The 20,837-nt window shown below is 46.2% G+C and overlaps 2 protein-coding genes across 2 annotated transcripts; one reads left to right on the plus strand and one right to left on the minus strand.

Annotated features, from left to right (window-relative positions):
- Positions 1 to 1,190: 1,190 nt before the first annotated feature.
- LOC144136749 ((3R)-3-hydroxyacyl-CoA dehydrogenase-like) lies at positions 1,191 to 10,620 on the minus strand. The gene is made up of 3 exons (XM_077669339.1): positions 10,435 to 10,620; positions 5,573 to 5,766; positions 1,191 to 1,673 (listed from the first exon to the last, which is right to left on the minus strand). Exons 1-3 carry the CDS (start codon positions 10,583 to 10,585, stop codon positions 1,257 to 1,259), a joined length of 762 nt encoding a protein of 253 aa, XP_077525465.1. The 5' UTR covers positions 10,586 to 10,620; the 3' UTR covers positions 1,191 to 1,256.
- LOC144136750 (uncharacterized) lies at positions 10,441 to 20,346 on the plus strand. Its single transcript, XM_077669340.1, has 3 exons — positions 10,441 to 10,705; positions 18,839 to 19,027; positions 19,817 to 20,346. Exons 2-3 carry the CDS (start codon positions 18,860 to 18,862, stop codon positions 20,030 to 20,032), a joined length of 384 nt encoding a protein of 127 aa, XP_077525466.1. The 5' UTR covers positions 10,441 to 10,705; positions 18,839 to 18,859; the 3' UTR covers positions 20,033 to 20,346.
- Positions 20,347 to 20,837: the final 491 nt, after the last annotated feature.

The raw sequence follows: 20,837 nt of genomic DNA on the forward strand, positions 1-20,837 counted from the left end.
TGTCTTGAGCTGGCGCCGAATAGTTAGGACTATTATATAAACCAGTTGGGTGCGTTTTTTACATTAGAAATGAAATAAGTACAAGCGTCCTGAGGAGAGCGATAAAACGTTTAATAAAGAACAAATGACCCGAGGGGAGAGATGTCATGGTGCAACTTGCGACATGCGAAAAAGTAGCGTTCGCAAAACGCTACCCGTTGAAAAACCGCGCTTTTCCTTAATTTCTGATATGTATTAGCCGAGATAAGAACAATCATAATCATCCTAATCAATCTAGGTCTCCTCCACTGCAGGGTGAAGAAGACCTCTTCCAATACTCTACAATTATTTCTCTCTTAACTTCAAGCAAAACTTCCAGATGGAACATACCGGGCGTTCCAGCTAAATGTAACCCAGCTTTTAAAATCACTGTGGGTAGAGTTTCGCCCGCCGGCACTTTTATTAAGTCATCGAGGGATGTCCAACGTCCCTGCAGCTTCATGACGCAAACGGTACCATCATCCGAATATTTCAGTCGACTCTCTTTCAAAGCGATCTAAAACTTCTGCAACAAATGTTTATCCTTGACAGAAATATTTAAAACCTCAGCTTAGCTTGTTACAAAATTTCCGGAGCTAAAAAAAAAAATATCGCCGGCTTGGCCATGCGACTTTCTTCACCACTCGAGCGGTTTCACTTGCCTTGGAAGCTACGTATTTTTTAAAACCTTTTTTTGCTTTTAGCTGGGAACCCGCCGCGGTGGCTCAGTGGTTAGGGCGCTCGGCTACTGATCCGGAGTTCCCGGGTTCGAACCCGACCGCGGCGGCTGCGTTTTTATGTGCTGTGCGATATCAGTGCACGTTAAAGCTCCCTGTGGTCGAAATTATTCCGGAGTCCTCCACTACGGCACCTCTTTCTTCCTTTCTTCTTTCACTCCCTCCATTATCCCTTTTCTTACGGCGCGGTTCAGATGTCCAACGATATATGAGACAGATACTGCGCCATTTCCTTTCCCCAAAAAACCAATTAATAATTATTATTACTTTAGCTGGGAGACCGGGCCCATCGCACAAGACATGACAGACAACAGGACACTTCACAAAAAGTAATAATAATTGGTAGGTCTGTGGTATATTTATTCGCGCGTACAGGAGGATATAAGTATCCAGTAGCCAATAAGACTCCCAGCTTGTGTGACTTACGGCTCCTGCCGTTTCGCTGACGTCATGTCCAGAGCAGACAACGTTGCTATTGGTACGCCGGTAACAGACAAAACGTCACATGAAGTAGCCTCCGGCTACTTCCAGTGCCGCGCCCGTGACGTAGGAGCTGGCTGTGGGCGAGCACAGGAACTTGATGGCCTCAGCAATCTCGTGCGGCTTGCCGGTCCTCTTCAGCGGCGTCACTGAGCGCACTTGGTCCTTGATTTCTTCGGGAACGGGAGCTGACAGGGGTGTGTCCGTCAGTCCTGGCAGCACGACGTTGCACCGAATGCCGTGTGACGCCAGTTCCTGCGCTACCGTCTTGGTGAGAGCTATGACGCCTCCTTTGGAAGCGGTGTACGCGGCACCTTCGGGCCAGCCGGTCTTGCCCAAGATACTGGCCACGTTCACGATGGCTCCGCCTCCCTCGGGAAGCGTTTTGCCAGCACTACACATTTCGCGACCAGCGGCCCGGGTCACCAGGAATGTTCCCTGCGAAACACCATAAGTCGTTATCACATCATTCTAGCGTCACAGTTTCAGTGTAGAGTCTGCGTCACCCTTGCGTAGAGCGCTGAAGCAGTGTGCTGCGCGCAGTAAAAACTAAAATTAGAAAGCAGTCCAAGCTTTCCAAGCAAAGTGGTCGTGGTCAACATTCTTGCAAGTCTATTGGGCTCTACTTGCTCAAAAGCGTTGCCTCTAATACATATAAGCTGCGACAAGGTGACGGTTTTTATGCGACAGAGTGCGCCGCCCAAGCGCTCTGCTCAAGGGTGACGCGCATTCAACGTACCGTCAGGTGACGCGAATGGTAGCTCTATCAAACGGAGTGCAGAGCGCAGTCGTGATGTTATAAATAAAATGAAACGTAATGCTGTCATTCAGTGTTTAGAGCCGTGCACCTTCATCTAGGATATGAGGGTCGCCGTAGTGATGGGCTCCGGACTAATTTACACCATTTTGGATTCTCTAACGGGCACTCAAATCGCACAGTACATGGGAATCTTGCGTTTCCCGTCCATCTAAATGTAGGCGTCGCATGCGGCATTCCCTCCGCCGTTCTTGAGCTCAAAAGTCGAACGCCATAGCTTCAAGGGCTCTGCGACGGGAATGTAAAAAAAAGTAATTGAAAACAACGAACTCAAGTAAGATTGCACCACAGGTCACAGGCCCTATTGTTTTCCTTGATATAGTACGCACTTGAGACTGCGTCTCCAAGAAAAAGTGCTACACTATCTATAGGAGCATATCGAGCATGATGAACCAGCCAGAAAAGCACAGTTTTTATTTTAAGCTGCACATCGAGTATATTAATTAGAGCGTGAGCATTTTTACGCGTAAATGTTACAAGAAACTAATAGCCATCATTACCGTTGCCACCTTCGAAGTTCTGTGTGCGTGCACACGAGTACATGTAGGACATGACAGGCTGCGAAGGGTTGAAGTAACTGCCGGTGCGACAATCAGCCATGGTTTTCAAATGGGTCCGTTTTAGTACGTAAGCACTAATCCGATGGGAGCCGCCGCAGTGGCCCAGTGGTTATGGCGCTCGGCTGCTGACCCGAAGGACGCGGGTTCGATCCCGGCCGCGGAGGTCGAATTTCGATGGAGGCGAAATTTCAGAGGCCCGTGTACTGTGCGATGTCAGTGCACGCTAAATAACCCCAGGTGGTCGAAATTTCGGGAGCCCTTCACTACGGCGTCCCTCATAGCCTGAGTCGCTTTGGGACGTTAAATTTCAATAAGCCAAACTAATCCGATGGGCACAAACCCCGAGCAAAATCGTCCGTTGTCGCGTTTTCTGCTCGCCTAGCGCAAGCTCTCCTTCCCGCGGCACTGCCTGCTCTTCCGTCTTCCACGTGGCACTAATCCGGTGGTTCTGAGCCGGGCAAAATCGTCTTTCGCGTGTCCGCAGCTGGCCCAGCGCGAACGCTGCGTCCCGCGGCACTGCTCGCTCAACGTTTTCTTCGACCTAGCAAAAATCCGTGCTTTCGCAGTGATTCGAATGTAGTAAACATTATCTGTGTTTTGTCATTAGAGATTATTAATTTCATTCTTTGCATTTATTCTTCCTACAACCTCTTGTAATTGTTCTGATGCCCATCTTTTTGTTATGGAGGACAACTTGTATTTGTGGCCACCTTTGACACAGAAAGTGCGCACAGTGGCTGTTTAGTTCAGTTGCTAAGCACGTGGTCGCGGGTTTGACTCTGATCACGAAAGCTCTATTTGGAAAGATGCCAAATATCCGGGATTTTGGCGTGCGTCTTTTGTTTTGCGCGTACTAAATAACCCCATGTGGTCGAATTTGAATCAGAGCCCATCAATACAGCATGGTAGAATGCCAATAATAGTAATCGTAATCATCATCATCATCATCATCATCATCATCATCATCATCATCATCATCATCATCATCATCATCATCCTGACTACGCCCACTACAAGGCAGATGCCTCTCCAATTTCTCTCCAAATAACCCTGTCCTTTTCCAGCTGCGGCCACCGTAGCCTCGCAAATTTAACCGCATCCGCCCATGTAACTTTCTGCCGTCCCCTGCCACGCATCTTTTCAGAAAGCCAATATTCCTGATTGATTGATTCCTTCAGCTATTAACGCAATAGCTTGACGAAATTCCTGCTTCTATCTGGCATTGTTGACACTTACGTTATGACAAACAGGCATGTTATACAGTCTATATACGAAATATTAAACACGAATTCACTTTCATTCAGCAAATTCATACAGACACTGTTATACAGGCATACATATCTTTTATAAGAAATCACATAGATATGGGAAGCAAAAAGTAACTTTCAAGAGCGACATACATGCACAAACAATTGTATGTATGTCACGTATGCTTGTCAATTAAACAACACTGAATATTAGTACAAAAACGCACCAGCTCATCAATAATCCAAAAAGAATTTTTGTCCCGTAAAAAATGTTGTCGCATCTATGTTTTCTCGATTTGGGTATTTTCTTCATTTGCCTTTGGTAATCTTGTTTATTTCATATATTTGTGTTTCTAAGAAATAAGTAACCAGCACACTCTGTTCCTGATCAAATATGTCGTTTCTTAGGGTCTTCTTAAACGACATAAGTTAAGGAAAGTGGTTTTTGTTATTTCTTAAGTTTTGTTTATATTTCATAATGCGATTAGTGAGAATTCTGTACGGGAAGTACATTTAATGAGGCAAAATGTTCCGTTGCTTAAGCGTCGTGCGGGACATTGCCTACGTGACGAGGGGCTCCTTTCTGCAATATCAGAAATTAGGTAATGTTCGTAGGATGTTTATCTGTCCAAAAAAAAATACAGTAATTAATATGAGGAGAAAATATTGCATTATGAAGCACTGATATAATTTTAGTCGGAAACGTTTTTTCATACCTATAGTATGCCTCAAGTTGTTGTCAAGTTTCCTGCCACGCATTCGACATGCGCATTCCAATTTAGGTGCTTAAAGGTCAGTCCCAACGTATTTGCTCCTTTTGCGACTTTTATTTGTGCTGAACCGAGTATTTTATGAACATGTCGACTAATAGCTCTCTGTACAGGCGTAAATAGCGCGGCTTCTGTTATGGCAACATTAATTTCTAAGCAATTAATTTGAACCCACTGACAGAGTTTTAATAGTGCAACATTCATGAAATGTGTAAGCACATGGACACTAGTTGACTGGAAAAAAGACTTCCGTCATCTGTGTAAATAAGCGGAGATGCAAGTTTAGTTATGTTTATTATACCTTTTATGTAATTAAAAAAAGCCGGCCCGAGTATGCTGCCTTGTGGCACACCTGAAGTAGCATTTCGAAATGAAGAATTGCATTCAATAATCATAACTGATTGTTTACCATGGTTCAGTTAAGAAACCCATTCTGTTGCAAATTTGTCGGCACTATTATCTGGTAAATTCTGTAGAATTCTTTCGAGAAATCGTTTAGGATACCATGTGTCAAATTATTATCTTCAAACCCACCGACCGACCGACTAGAACTCTTATAATTAACTTTTCTCCTCTCCCTCGCCGCGTCCTCGATATTGTCGTTAGCAACACCTGGAGGGTATCGTGTACTGGAAGCCAGAGGCTTCCCTGCTGGGACTCTTCATATGGCGTATCATTGGAAACTGATTATTTATGGAAGGTTAACCACCCTCTTTTTCTTCGATGTTATTGTCTCTCTTTTCGGTGCGCTACTCTAAAGGCTGCACGCAACCAGAAGTGCTGCTGTATAAAATGCAGTTATGTCATTGTTATCCCATATTTAAAGTTATTTTTACGGCCTCTCACGATAAAGGTCCCCAGGCGCTGCGCAATCAAAAGATAGGTAGGCGGGAAGACTGGGATTCTTTTCCTCATTGTGCCTGTCTGACCGCCGCCACCTCACCCTCAGGTTGACTCTGATGATTTCATCGAAGTGTTCATCGGTGCAGTCGACGAGTGGAGATGCCTGGAGAATGCCGGCGCAGTTAACGACAATGCTGAGTGGCAGTGCGCAAGCACTTCTGACGCTGGCGAAGAGCTGCTCCACAGATGACGAGTCGCCCACGTCCACGTACACGGCCTGGTGCTTGGCGTCCCCTGTTCAGAAGCAGCGCCACACCCTGAATGAGCAGAAACTCCGATGGCTGTTGCAGACGTAGCAGAGAAGTTCAATGTTATCGATATTTACCTGCCACTGTGCTGAGTGTAAAGAACTCTATTATGCCTAAATTTTTCCAAGATCCTCTACTCCAACGTCTATACGCTGCAAAATCCATGCACTGAAAAGTAGTGATGCAGCTCATGTGCCGCATCAGGAGTTTACACAATATGTACCATTAACACTGTTGTCCGTCCTCGATGGGATACTTTTCAAGTGGTTATCCACTACATGTATAGCACTTGGTCACAGACACTCTGTATATGTATGTGTTTAATACGTTTATTCTCGTGAGTTTTAGGAAACAGCGTTTTCGCCAGAAAGGGGAAAAAACCGTGCGGCCATTTAAAAACAGTTAACCCAGCAGATAAGAGTGAAATAGGGCACAGACTGCAGCAGTCATCTAGCTTCAGCTGCCTAAGATTGTTCCCGCCTTGCAAGACACGGTTATGTGATTGACGGCGCGGTGAGAATGAATGAGTCATTGAACGGGTCGCAAGAGTGCATGTCTTGAGGCAAAAGTGGACGTTGCCTGATGGAATCTTATCAGCTGAAGCCTCAAACTCTTTTAAACAAGTGCACTTTATGATTTATGTGCGTCTTTGTCCTTCGGTGCACAACATTCGGCTCTTCCTATCGAAACTTTGTTCTCGATGCCTGCTGGCACAGATCATTTACCCTTCGAGAGAACAATGTGTAGAAAATATTAACGAAACCTGTGCTTCTTTAGGAAAAAAAATTGCTCCTTTAACTGAAATACGCCGACAGACCCGTTAAACGAGAACATCGTGTGCCGTTACCCAGATGAAAATTTGAGCTCATTTGTCGCTTGCTAGGAATTTCCTGCGCACAAACCAATCATAAAACCTCCAAGATTTCTAGTCGGTTGTGGCTTGCATTGTCTAGCCAACAACATCCTTCCGCTGTTGGATCTCCTACGTTTCTTCCTTTTCGTCTTCTCTTTTTTTTCTGTGTTTTTTATTTTTTTGCCCCACCCACTTTCCTGTTACTTGTGAAATAATTTTGGTGTTTAACTTTATTGAACTGTCAAATGACGTTTCTCTCCATTGCTTTTTGTATGAATCTGCCTAGAAAATTCTTTTTGAAATGCCCTTGGCGTTATAGCAGACCATAAACTTATGAACAAAAATATTAATCGGGTCAAGTCTTAAGTGAGCAACGAGAAAAATGATGTAAGGTGAGCATAGCTGCATCCTCTTTTGCAGGCTTTTAACGCTCACTGTTACTTTCATAATCACAGATGCATTGGCCCCGATAATCACCCCCTTGCATTCGGACAGCTGTATCCGTGTATGACAACGCTTAATGGCAACTTACTCCGGTGAAATGCCGCTGTTTTTTGTCAACCGCACTGCATGGCTAGTCACTGGGTTGGCGTAATTCGCTGAGATGCGGCGCGATGCCGCTCTGTATGAACAAGAAGGCAGCTGCTAAGTGCTTGCATTATAAATTTTCCAGGCAATAGCATGCGTTGGAGCCTTTTACACTTCTCTGGCGAAGAACGGCTTTTCTCTGCTGCTCAAGGCGCCGCAACTAACACATGACATTCTGCAATGCGCAGCACCGGTTTTTTTTTTAAAGAACATGGACGTTATCAGCCAAACAGACGAGACACTCATGCACACGTGACGTGTGTTTCTTCCAATATGCGCCTTTACCTGCTGATGCGTGAAGGGGAGGGGGGGAAGACTTTGGTTTTTGTTCTGACATTGTGAACTGCGCTCCCAGTTGAGAACACTTTCTTCGGCTGGCGGGAGCACGTGGCCTTATCTTTTACCTGAGACGCGACAAGAGGGCTCTGGAAAAATCATAATTGCATGTGGGCGTTTCAGAGAAGTTCGTGATTGTAGTCGGCCTTTTAAGCACTTTATCTCGAAAGTACTTCCCCACCAACAATATGAGCGCGGCCTATAAAGGCGGGCATCGTCGATGAATGAGGTCAAATTCTGGCTCTGGGCACAACGTCGATCAATATACAGATTTCGTGTTCAGACTGTCTCTTTTTAGGTTGCCCCAACCTAATATATGTCTTTAACGGAGAGTCTTCACGCGAGCATGACATGTTTAAGAAACAGGAATGCTGGGGTGTAGTTTCAGGTAGAAGCACAGTTAATAGACTGTTTGCGCGAAAATAAACAGGTTTACAGCGAGAGCTGTTAGGCGCCCGTCCCTGGCTTGCGCGTTGGCGTTCTCGCCGTCGGCGTAGCAGGTGGGTGCTAGCGGACCACACCGGTAGCGCCGGTCAACCTGGGTCGCGTAAGCCTACGGCTGGCTCTGCAACAGCCACCTGCCAGTGCACGGGCGCATTTCTTGACCACTACACCAGTGTGCCAGGAATATATCCCCAAAACTAAACGCTTAAACTGCTACCGCTGAATCTTGCGTTACGCAGTCGTAACCGTCCTTTGAATTTTTTTGCCCAGAATTACCAGGGAGTGCAATTCATTGCCTTCGCATAATTTCACAGCAAGCGACATTGTCTAAGAATTGGAGTGTCAATTGTTGCGTTGTTGGTCGTACTTCGCTCGTTATGAAATTTCGTCTTTCTTTTCTTCCGCTCTATAGACTTGTGCGCAATTTCGTCTTTATAGGCTGTCATATTCTTGTGATGTATGCATTTACGTTTTGTAACAGATGCCTCTCCTTCCTGGATCGAGCATGCATGTATACGTACGTGCACAGTATTTTGCAAATATTTTGAATGCTGAAGGCAGAGGCGTCCGGGTCGTGCTACAGTGTTTGAGAAGTCAGTGGCTTTATACAGTGGATCAGGGTAAGAAAGCAAAAAAAAAGAAGGTAGAAGGAAAGCGAAGATTATCTTGCCAACAGCTGAGGTATAGAGTAAGCCTGTAACGCGAAAATTCGCACCTGCAGTCCTTTCTTGAAGAAAGAGGTCACTCAAGCAGGGCTAAGAACTGCTCTTGGAGAGCACTTGACTCTGTTCTCGCTGATAAAGATATCGCGTACTTACCTGTATGTGCAAGCTGACCGAAATCATGGTGTTTCTGACTGTGTTTTATCTTATCTGAAATGGGATGCGAACGAAATGAAAACGCAGGCTTTGTCTTTCTGGCGAGGTAAGTTGAGGATCAAGCAAATATCTCCACAATTTCTTCCTCGGTTATCGCGAATGTGTGGAAATCCCAGCGAGCACTGTGAAGTGTGACGTTACCGCACAACTGAGGCGTGCTGGAAACCTTGGGTATTCCCAAGTATTAGGGTTACTACCCGTGTAAGTGATGCATTGAGCCACTGTGGAAAAAAAAAAAAACTGACCTCGACCAGCTGCCGCCCTTAAGCTTGCAGCAAAGCTTGTGTTCATGAATGTTCTAGGGCTTGGTATTCATCAAATTGAGGTCGCCGGAGCTAAAGTCGAAAGCGTCAATTTGCTCTCAGTGGCTGCGGTGGCTGCGGGGTTATGTTGCACGGATTGGGACTCGAAAGACGAGAGTTCGATCCTTGCTGCAGCGGTCGCATTTCGATGGAAGCGAAGTGCTAGATAGGCGCGTGCACTGCGCAAAATCAGTGCTTGTTAAGGAGGCCCATGTGGTCTCATTCATAACAGCGTCCCTCGTAGCCTGAGCGGCTTTGGGACATGGAACACATTAAAACCAAACCAAACCTTGATTGTGCTGAACGATTAAGTGGACTCGGTTGTTTCACCTAACGCAAAAGAAGCGTGAGCAGCGATTGCTGGTAAAAAAATTTTATGATTTTATGATTGGTACGGAAAGACGGCTCGTTGCAAGGAAAACAGAGCGAAATAAATGCCGGCTAATCAGTACCGTTGAATTAGGCCGTTGTTACTAACCGGCCACAAAAATTGCAAAAAAGTACCAATGAGTGATTTGTTTGGTATACGAATTGGCATGCACTGAATGTGAGGAGGAAGTTCATCAAGTTTAAGTGGTGCTGTGGACCACCAAGACAGAAGCTACATATCAGGTTAACTTGTCGAAAGTTGTAGCGCTTGAAAGGCATTGACAGACACTTAACGTACAGCACACGCCCTATCTACTTTCTATCTGTCTGTGTCTTTTAAGAGCTACAAGTTTCGTCGTGATGCACCAACTCCTTTGAACAGACGGCCTAATAATGGTTTCTTGTGCTGTTACGCTAACGCTACAAACAGACCTGCTGATAGCGCTTGACAGGCGAAATAACAATAGCCATAGAAAGCTTGATGATCTTCTTGAGTAAAACATGAATGCCATAAACGTTGCGTTATCATAGACTCCAGCGGAATAACATAGAGGGAAAAATGTATCTATAGTTCTGGATGCAAATGTTTGATGCTGTCTTGGTTTTGGCCACACCTTCAGAGTGGGTTAGAAAAGAAAAAAATGGAAGAGCAATTTTCCTGCTACTGGTTAAGATTTCATTGCAGGATATTTCGCAGCGCGGCACTAAGACACTGAGAGAGGCCCAGGACAGCGGTCTTTTGTGTCTACTATATGTGCCGGCCTGTCGAGCTGCAAAAGACCCATAAAAGGACTACTGACCACCAATCCGAGCTTTATAAGATTCACTAAGCTGAAGTCTATGTTAAAAAAAAAGTGTTGGGCGAATGAGTATCCTCCACTGACCTGGCAAAGCTCCGGCCACTTTCTGTGCGGCTTCAATCTGCTTGTCGGCTACTACCACGGTTGCACCATCCGCGGCCAGGGTGTGGCAGACGGCCTCGCCTATGCCGCTCGCTCCTCCCGTCACAAGTGCCAGCCGCCCGCTGAGAGACATCTTTGCTGGATTGTTGCTGGAAGCGCACTGATTCGAAATGCAGTGGGAGCCCAACAGTTATCGGGGCAGCTGCCGAGAGATTACAGCGATATCAAGCCACCGGCAGCCTATGCCTACCTGGTAGGTGGGTGTGCGTCCCGTGAGCAGATATCTCCGACGCTTTTGTACTTCGCACGGCTCATGTAAGACCTCTTGACGGTTTTTAGTTGTTGTGCTACTTTGATTACATTTAGTCGATTAAATAAGAGGGAAAAAGGAAACATTGCGTGAACAAGCGGGAACAAACGCACAACGGAAGGCCACTAGAGGCTGCAGTGGTTTTAAATGCTCGAGGTTCTCGTAAGAAGTTAACCTGATGGCCCATCGAGTATTACCTATATTAGAACTAAGCTGTGCGATGAGCTGGTAGACTTACATAATGTACCAGCACTAACACTGAAAAACAGAATACCCGAGCCACAAACAGCACCAGGGATGGTATTGTCTGTGCCTTCCTTTTCCCCGGTTGTCCTGTGCTAATGTCTCTCCATTATAGCACTCATGCATATGAACAACCATTTTCCTTCACTGCATGTTCAATACGGCCTTGTGTCTAGTGATCTTTGGAGTTTGTTTTGATAAGTAACACGTTGCGGTGCGTTGTGGGTGCAGGCGAATTGTTAAAGAAAAAGAGAAATAGGGCCAGGTCCATGTGCCCATTGGATACGAATATTCTAACCAGCCCCTTGTAAGTGCCTACCTACATGAAGGTCACGCCACTGCAAGGCTGGTGTTTATTTGAAAGGCCTTCATGGTCTGATTAGTAGACTGCAGCATGCACAAAGCTGCTTTGCATTGTAATCTTAGGAACCTCGCGTTTGTTTCTGCTAGGTTTCAACTACTATGTTTCAACTGCGAAGATACTGCCATGCGAAAATTGGCGAGCACACATTGTGTGACTTCACTGAGTGCAGAATGAAGCCATGCTATCGATGTGTTATAGAAACAAAAAATTGTTCTGTAACACTGAGAAACACAATACGTCGATCACATCTCAAGAGAAGCTGCGGGTGTCATCAAAATTGTCGTATCTGTTCTCGAAGAGGCTGTCTTCATTATTCATAGTTCCTCCTACCAAACATGTTTTCGTTCTTTCTAATGCTTCAAGTGGGAATAAGGAACGCAGTTCGTTCCATGCTGCTCCATCTGTTTGCTATATCTGAAGAGGTGGCATCTGCCTCACGTAGGTGATTTAAGGTGGCTTAACATCTATGCGTAGCCCTCCATCTCTACCTTAGTACCGAAGCTTAGCTATTATGACAAGAATGCAGCATGGTAGGTGCGATCAGGGACTCAAGTACTTAATCATAATTCCTTATTCAAACGGCATTAAAAGTAATCGAAGAACAAAGACGCAAACGCTCCGAGTACTTTGCAGTAATGTCTAGAACAAAATATGCCAGAAGCCAACACCCCCCCCCCCAACACACACACACACACACACACACACACACACACACACACACACACACACACACACACACACACACACACACACACACACACACACACACACACACACACACACACACACACACACACACACACACACACACACACACACACACACACACACACACACACACACACACACACACACACACACACACACACACACACACACACACACACACACACACACACACACACACACACACACACACACACACACACACACACACACACACACACACACACACACACACACACACACACACACACACACACACACACACACACACACACACACACACACACACACACACACACACACACACACACACACACACACACACACACACACACACACACACACACACACACACACACACACACACACACACACACACACACACACACACACACACACACACACACACACACACACACACACACACACACACACACACACACACACACACACACACACACACACACACACACACACACACACACACACACACACACACACACACACACACACACACACACACACACACACACACACACACACACACACACACACACACACACACACACACACACACACACACACACACACACACACACACACACACACACACACACACACACACACACACACACACACACACACACACACACACACACACACACACACACACACACACACACACACACACACACACACACACACACACACACACACACGCACGCACGCACGCACGCACGCACGCACGCACGCACGCACGCACGCACGCACACACGCACGCACGCACGCACGCAGAAAGCTCAAGGCCAACCTTACCGTTTCGAATAGTGGGTTGAAAAATTGCTCGAACACGGCAAGGAAGGAAGGAAGCAAAGAGGAAAATGGTAGCTGCTGTCACAAAATTTATGTTTGATGTAAACGCACGTGGATCACGAAGGCGACCAGCTGAATGCGAATTGATGCACGGTGCGAGAATGCCAGCTAGCCCAAATAGTTGTCATTGGGCTGTGATACGCCAGGAAGTCTTATGCAGACAAAAAATGAAGTCCTTGACCTGCAGTGGCTGGCTTTGAAACTATGTGTCCGTATATCAGGTCCCCTTGTTTATACTATCTTCGCATATCAATTTTCTTCGGGCTCGCTTACAACACAGAGCTCGCGGCTTGTACTTCCCCCGCTCAACAGAGCTGGGCGTTTTTAAGCAACAGCTGCCGCGGCGCACAAGTGTATTTTGACCGCAGCGGGATGTGCAGCGCTTAGGCTGGAGATGGTTCTACGCGGCCCTGCCAGGAAGCCTTGACTGGTAAGGATTACTTTCTCTGTTTAAAATCTTGTCTTGCGTTTTGGTCCCTGCTATTTTGATTGGTGGACTGTTACCTGTGTCTACAACCAGCTATATTCGGAAGCACGGGCATGTAGGTGTCCTGAATGAAATTTTCTGCAGCACAGTACGCTACTTGCGGTCGTAAAGAAATATGCATAAAGAAAGATTTCACATCTCGTGCAGTGGTGAGGTTTGTCCCAAAAGAGAAAACAGTCAGGTGGTTTTTAACATCATCACTCATATAGGTGTCCTGAATGAAATTTTCTGCAGCGCAGTACGCTACAATAGCCAAACGGGCGAGTTGGTGGTACATATTGGTGGAAAACTGCGCAACGACGTGGACAGAGTGGAAGAAAAATACAGGACAAGCGCTGACTCACAACTGAAATTTATTTAAGGAAAGCAGTACATTTTATAGACAAAGTGGCCAACTTATCAGCTAGTACATAGACAAAACCCAAGTTTCTACGTGGCATCGAGGTATGCAACCTCACTGTCATATAATGAAATAGATGGCTTACTGACACATAACCTTGTTTTTTCTTCATGTGATATGCTTCCATAATCTCTCCTTCTAATCTTTCCTTAAATAAATTTCAGTTGTGAGTCAGCGCTTGTCCTGTATTTTTCTTCCACTCTGTCCGCGTCGTTGCGCTGTTTGCCACCAAGCAGTACATTACTTGCGGTCGTAAAGAAAGATGCATAAAGAAAGATTTCACATCTCGGGCAGTGGTAAGGTTTGTCCCAAAAGAGAAAACAGTCAGGTAGTTTTTAACGTCATCACTGATATAGGTGTCCTGGATGAAATTTTCTGCAGCGCAGTAAGCTACTTGCGGTTGTAAAGAAATATGCATCAAGAAAAATTTGACATCTCGGGCAGTGGTGAGGTTTGCCTCAAAAGAGAAAACAATCAGGTAGTTTTTAATGTCATCCCTCCATGTTTTTCTGTGTCTCTGCCTCATAAATCTATCTCATTGTTTCATCTATTTGATTTGCCATTTTTTAGAGCACAGTCCAAACCATCAGCGAGTGAACTTAACATCTGCATTTGAATTGTGCTAAAAAGAAGCTTCTGTTTTTTTTTTCCCAAGAGCGTATGACTGGAAATTTTGCTAATTAGATAAAAAGGCCATGGGCGGCAGTTCGTGCGTGGTGGTAAAGTTTGGTCGCAGTGTAAGTACAATGTCATAACTCCGGCCTTATGTTCAGGTGCAGGTATATCCTTCACGTGGTGTCGGCTTGTTCGCGCTACTTCCTCACCAAATTAACATAATACAATGGATAAGCATGCGATACGCCTGTGCTATCAGGGGATTTTAAAGGTCTCCAGGGCGAGGAGTGGAAATCTAAGCCGATGTTTTGATTGCTAGCGGGTGGTTCCAGACCACACATGTAGAGGCGAAGTTTGAACTGACACACCCTAATATGAAGTAGTGGGGAGACGTGATCGTTCGCAGACATGGGACATAAACATGTATCGCTTTTCGTGCGTCCTGGAGACTATTTGCCATCGCGTGATGTTGGCGCGTGCTGTTTAGACGTTGTCTCAACGTTGGCTAAAAAAGAGTGGTGGGATAATGCGCTGAGTGTGACGATGGCCGTGCTCTTCAATGACGCCGTTTTGTTGAGTACTGCAGTAGATAAGTTACGCAAGCGGATAAAATTCACCTGAGCTCGAGAAAATTTTCCAGCTCAAGGAACAGTTGCTAAAAATTCAGAAAAGATTCCTCGCAGCGCTTATTCCAAGCGTATTTTAGTTCATGCACGTGGCAAGTGCACTGGCAATATTTGCTGGTGTGTTCAGTTCGAATAAAGCGAGGTCATACAAAGAATGACAGACAGGTATTTGTAGCTCACTCGGTCTAATCACATTTATGTTTTATAGTCGGATACAACTCAACGCAGAATAAATGCCTCTCAAAGATGGCCATCCAGGAAATGCCATCGACCTATTGTCACTGCCAGTTACCTCGCATCTGCTGGCCACCTGCTAGCGGCCGTGGCAGGTGAAGTCGACTGAACATTAGGTCATGAAAAATGACCTATGCCGTTGGTTGGTAGGCCTCCTTTCCGGGAATTTTTCGCTATGTTCTTGAGTTGCATTCGACTACAGTGTGGGATATAAAGTTAGACCTCCCCGAAAATACATGTGAGCAATCAGAGACTCCGTAGCAAAAGGTCTCGGATAAAGCTGAACCACGTGGGATTTTATACCAGGCGATCAAGCCGCGCAGCCAACAGGCATATTTTGAATCTGGTCTTCGTAGAAATGTGGCCGCCGAAACAAGGATTGGTCCTTTGAATTGAAGCTCATCTGTCGAAAGCATAACCACGGAGCCATCGCGGCCGGTATGAAATTTTGATTTACTATAGATTATTTTTAGCAGGCAACTGTGACTTAATTTATTTCAAAGTACTCGTTTTACGAAGAGAGGGGGTGCGCCTTCAACACCAGCACGCTAGAGGAAAAATATCCTGGTTCCTTTCCGTATCCTGCATAGCGGTGACAGGCAATGGGCTGCTGGCTCTGCCGCACACATGTATACGGAACCGCTATGCCAGAACACATCCTTGAGCAAATGTATTGCCGCACAACACACACACACACACACACACACACACACACACACACACACACACACACACACACACACACACACACACACACACACACACACACACACACACACACACACACACACACAGACACAGACACGCACACGCACACGCACACGCACACGCACACACACACACACACACACACACACACACACACACACACACACACACACACACACACACACACACACACACACACACACACACACACACTAGACTAGTTATAACTAAAGCATGTCGATAAATTTAAACAGTTGACGCTTCGAAGCTCTTTCCCAAACATCAAATATGATATTGTGCAATTGTTCGTGGTTGGTTTTGTGTCAGTGTTATACGTGTGCAGTCGCGGATTTTCTGCTGTACGGAGCCACGCCTTATTACCATCGTACACGTTGACATTAAAATCGCCAGCGACTACAAAAGGAGCGTTACGGACCAGTAACCCGCATAGTCTTCGTATGAGGAATTCCTTCATATGAGTTTTGGATGTTGGGTGGCAGGTGGAGTTCCATCAAAATTAAACCAATGAACTTATTTTAGCAACACACATTTCTCCATACTCGGATTGTTCTTTGAGTAAATTAAGCTCGAGGCCCGCCACAGACGGCTAAGTAGCCCCCTGGCGCTTGTGTGCCACTTCTTCCTCGGCACCGTACAGTCGTTTCGGTGGCATGGCGGCTGCATCCCGACGGCGGCTGGCTACTCTGTTTGACTGCGTGCACATGCGCCTACTTCGAGAAAACCCGCCTGCTATGCGCAGAGCTCAAACTGGTCAAGGCCAACACAGCCAGGTCGGGTAAACCAGACTTAGCGCACCCTTTCCCACTCTTCGTCGCTATGGTCGCTGTCGCCAAGGCAGAATTTCCTGCTTTTTTCTTTAAATATGCACGCCTCGTCTCCCTGGAAGTCACGGGAGCTCAGAGATGCAGCCACCTTACTCGGTCTTTTCTCCATGCCTCCCCGCGAGCTCCATGGCAGCTTCTGCGGCTTATGTATTTTTTTCCCCTCTTTAAGACCTCTCTCCGCCTTCTTATCACCACCATTGCAGCGGCTTCTTCAGGCTTCCCTATTGAAACCCCACCCGTTTCCAAGTCCCTGATGCTGTGACGCAAACACACGCATGCCAGCTGGGTTTCCTCGCTAAGAAGTGCTATAGCCGTAAAACGAGGATAAAAATTTAAATTTGTGCTGTTTCCAATGTGGAATCAACAGTTGCTCTTGACAGTTTTCTTCGACGACTGCTCAACCACTGCACTGTATGTTGAGATGGTAAAGACGATATTTCCTACTACATGGAAAAAAAAGAACCACTCTTCGTAATATCTGAGTCTGAAATTGTTAGAAGTTTTCAGACTTTCTAGCCTGCCAAGAAAGGCACGGCATATGCCGTGCTGACAGACCATGCCTGCTTTGTCTAGGTTTCGCGACGGGGAACAGAATGCTAAGAAGGCAGAATACCTTACCTGTAGGAAGTTGGGAGAGACGCATTCTACCTATTGTGAAAATTTTAACTTGCAAGCTAATTCTGCCAAGGAGACTCTCGTAAGCTGACGAGATATGTGAGCTCCCCAGGCTGACAAGGCAGCAGTTTTAGGGTCGGCGTTTTTCACCGCTCTAAATATAATAGAAAATCTCAACAAAACCAAATGTTGGGAAGTTCTATCTTGATTTCTCGCCGTAAAGTGGTTGGATCCTCTAGTTCTCGCGGCATTTATTTTCACAGCGCGTGATGCAGGCTTAAGGTTGTCGGTGAGATCTTGAGGTACGCATTGTGGCTGTACCAGCCAACTTCGTTTATGGTTGCCGCAAGCCTAACTCAAAAAGTGGGTTTCAATTTTCGTTCAGAAGACCATTGCTCGGAAAGGGCGAGGGTGTGGGAAGAGGGTGTAGTGAATATGTGTTTTGTACGCAAAAAATTTAAACATTCTCAGCCTCAAGAGCAAAGTACAGCAATACCTTTATCGCAGCTCCCACGAGAGTGTTCCTTTCGAAGCTTATCCTAGTCGACTGACCATTAATGCCAGAGTCTCGACAGAGTCCACTGCTCTGCCTTTATGAGCAGCAGATGACCGCCTTGCTTTCTGGTTGTGACGTATGACGAAGGCAGCACACTTTGCAGTCCATAAAGTCTGATAAATAATTGTTGTTACATAGGTATAACATCTTTCTGGCACCGATCAGGCGAACACATCAAACTGCAGTTAATAAAACGTGCATTGCTTGAACACCTACTGTATTCTGGCGTCGTCATAAGCCTCTGAATAACTAATAGCTGCGTCAACTTTCCTGTTGTTGGCGGTAATTTGTCTTCGAGATGACACTCAGAAAAGAGCGATGGAGGCTCATTTCTTGCACTGCCAGCTTGTGGCGCCGCTTAACACTGCGCTCAAGCAACAACAGCGCATATGCTATGTTAAGGTAGGCGTTTCTATGATCATGCACAGTGGAGTCGTAGCAGAGTTAGTACATTTTAAAACAGGGATGCGGGAAAAGGGCGCACTCTGAGACTCTCAGCAGCTTCACTTACCTTACGGAGGTCTAAGCGCAGCACGGTTCCTCATGCATCCTTTCCGCGCCCGTTAATGAGCGACAGTTGAATGGAGGAGGAAAATACTAGCACGGAATTCTGCGGTACCTTTGCTGGTATCTAATAGATGCATTGATTTCTAAGAAAGTGCACCGACGGTGAGAGAGTGTCAGCTTCACACCTGTTGTTTTAGTTTCAACGTGCGCGCGCTTCGCTTGGATTGATGGAGTGCTTCAGAACTGATGAGCCTCTGTCCTCTCCTCTTCCGACGAGGCTGTGATTGCGGCTGAAGAAATGGATCTACGTTCTCACTACCCTGAGTACCTTTTGCGGCCCGGCTTCTATGCGTTGGATGTGCAGTACTTGCCGTATCTGCTCCTCAGCGCCGCACTTGTGACGGGGTTGGCTGTTTCGATGATCTTGTGCCTTTGCGCGAAGCGCCGCAAGGATCCTCGTCCGCAGGTACGTCAGTCTGAATTCCGTTGCTTTTGCAGACTTAAAATAAAATGTGCAAGGTGTGCAAGAGTAGATAATTAACAAAAATGTGCTGTGAGAGGAAAGTCCCTAGCTTTGACTGTCCGCCCCTCTAGCAAAATACAGCGCGCGTTCTCCTTTCCGCGACATTAGTAGAGAGAACGTGCATTAGGAATGCTAACTCCCGGGAACGCAACTTGTTTCGATGTTCCAGTGCTGAGGTGATTTTTGTTTTGCACTGTCACGTGCAAGGGTTCAGAGGCACCTTCAACTGTGTCCCCTGGATACTGCAACGTTTCGGCCTGCAGACACAGATAAGAGCAGAGGAATAAGTGAATGATTTTTCGCATCTCTGTGGTCCTAGTTGCCTGCCGACAGATAGCTCCTTAAGCGCGGTATAAAGTGGTGAACCTCAAACAATAGCTTACTCGAGAGCTTTCCGTTGGTTGTGAACATTCGTCGGTTGACTACAGAACGCAGATTTTGTGATTCTTTCAATAAACTATTCGCGCTTTATTTTGTAAGGTAAAATAGAGACCAAAAGTTAATAATGTAGCTTGAAAGGACACTGGGTTTCTAGTTTATCTCTTTTGTCTGAGAAGTGTTTCTTTGATTTGATTTCGCATTTTTCGTCTTTCTCTTCGCCTAAGTCATTGCAGCTTTCGCTAACCTTTAATGTGCCTTGCACGAGACACAAAACTACCGGCTTTTTCTCGCCCCGCAAGCACCACCTCTGCGAACATGTAATGTTGTCGATGTTCTTCACATTGTCTGCAGACGGTGGCGCCCCATACGGCGGTCGCAGTGACGTGCGCAACCACATTGCACTCAGCAAGCCTGCCTGAAATCGTGCTATGTCCACCGTGTGAAGAAACCAGCAGTTGCCAAGAGGACTGCCTTCGACGGGAGGCAACTGCCGCTGTGCACTGGAACCAGTCGTCACACAAGAGCACGACGCCCTCTCCGCATTTTCATCTGCGCCGCGGATCGTAAAGCGGGAAGGGAAAGGGAGACATGCAGTGCTTTTCGCCAGAACACAAGGGCAGGTAGCCTCACGGATAGCGCAAGGTTGCCGTTTGATAGGGATGATGCGAGCACAACCGGTGGATTCTAGATTCAATCTCTTTGACGAGCTTCGAACAGGGCTATGATGAGAGAGAAATATAGCGTAGACGCAGAGCAGCGTAGGACTTAGATGATGTTAGGTTAGTTTAGGTGTTTTTGAGTAACGTGAGAAGAGCCCTGTCTTCTACCAAGATGTGCATTTTACGATCATGTACAATTATCAGAGGAGAGTAAAATGCCAATTTCATATGCGAGGCATAAAGTCACCTAATTGCAGGAGGAGTATTGCTTTCCCAGGAGGTGTAAAGAAGTCAGTGCAAAAGCGGAATAGGGAGAGAAAAAACGTCAGATATTACATTCACCAGCTCTGGTGAATATCTTATGTGTGTTTTCTTCCCGGAAGCATGCTTTCCTGAACTTCCCCGAGAAGGCAATGTCACCTTTTTGGACTTTAAGAGCTGCATTATTTGTACTGTTTGTGTAAAATACAACCCTAAATAAATAAATAAAAGTAAATGTTGCGCCTGCCTGCTTAGGCTGCTGTGCTGCTGTAGTGATGGCGGAAAGGAACTATCGTTACTTGAGGCGTGTTTCTGCACAAGAGACGGAGGTCCTGTGGATGAGCCCGATAAGAGAGCCGTGGCAGGCCAAAAACCCAAGTAAAGCTAAGGTCGTAGATTGGTGGCAGAGCGATGCCTGTCCCTAAGATAAGGTATCTAGGATGCCTAGAAAG

Source organism: Amblyomma americanum, chromosome 6, assembly GCF_052857255.1.
Source record: "Amblyomma americanum isolate KBUSLIRL-KWMA chromosome 6, ASM5285725v1, whole genome shotgun sequence".
Classification (NCBI taxonomy): domain Eukaryota; kingdom Metazoa; phylum Arthropoda; class Arachnida; order Ixodida; family Ixodidae; genus Amblyomma; species Amblyomma americanum.

Coding starts and splice junctions, on each gene's coding strand:
- LOC144136750 (XM_077669340.1), top strand. CDS start 18,860: ATGGATCTACGTTCTCACTACCCTGAGTACCTTTTGCGGCCCGGCTTC. Junction 19,028..19,816: donor GCAAGGATCCTCGTCCGCAG/GTACGTCAGTCT, acceptor CATTGTCTGCAG/ACGGTGGCGCCCCATACGGC.
- LOC144136749 (XM_077669339.1), bottom strand. CDS start 10,585: ATGTCTCTCAGCGGGCGGCTGGCACTTGTGACGGGAGGAGCGAGCGGC. Junction 5,767..10,434: donor AGTGGCCGGAGCTTTGCCAG/GTCAGTGGAGGA, acceptor GCTTCTGAACAG/GGGACGCCAAGCACCAGGCC. Junction 1,674..5,572: donor TCATCAGAGTCAACCTGAGG/GTGAGGTGGCGG, acceptor GGTGTTTCGCAG/GGAACATTCCTGGTGACCCG.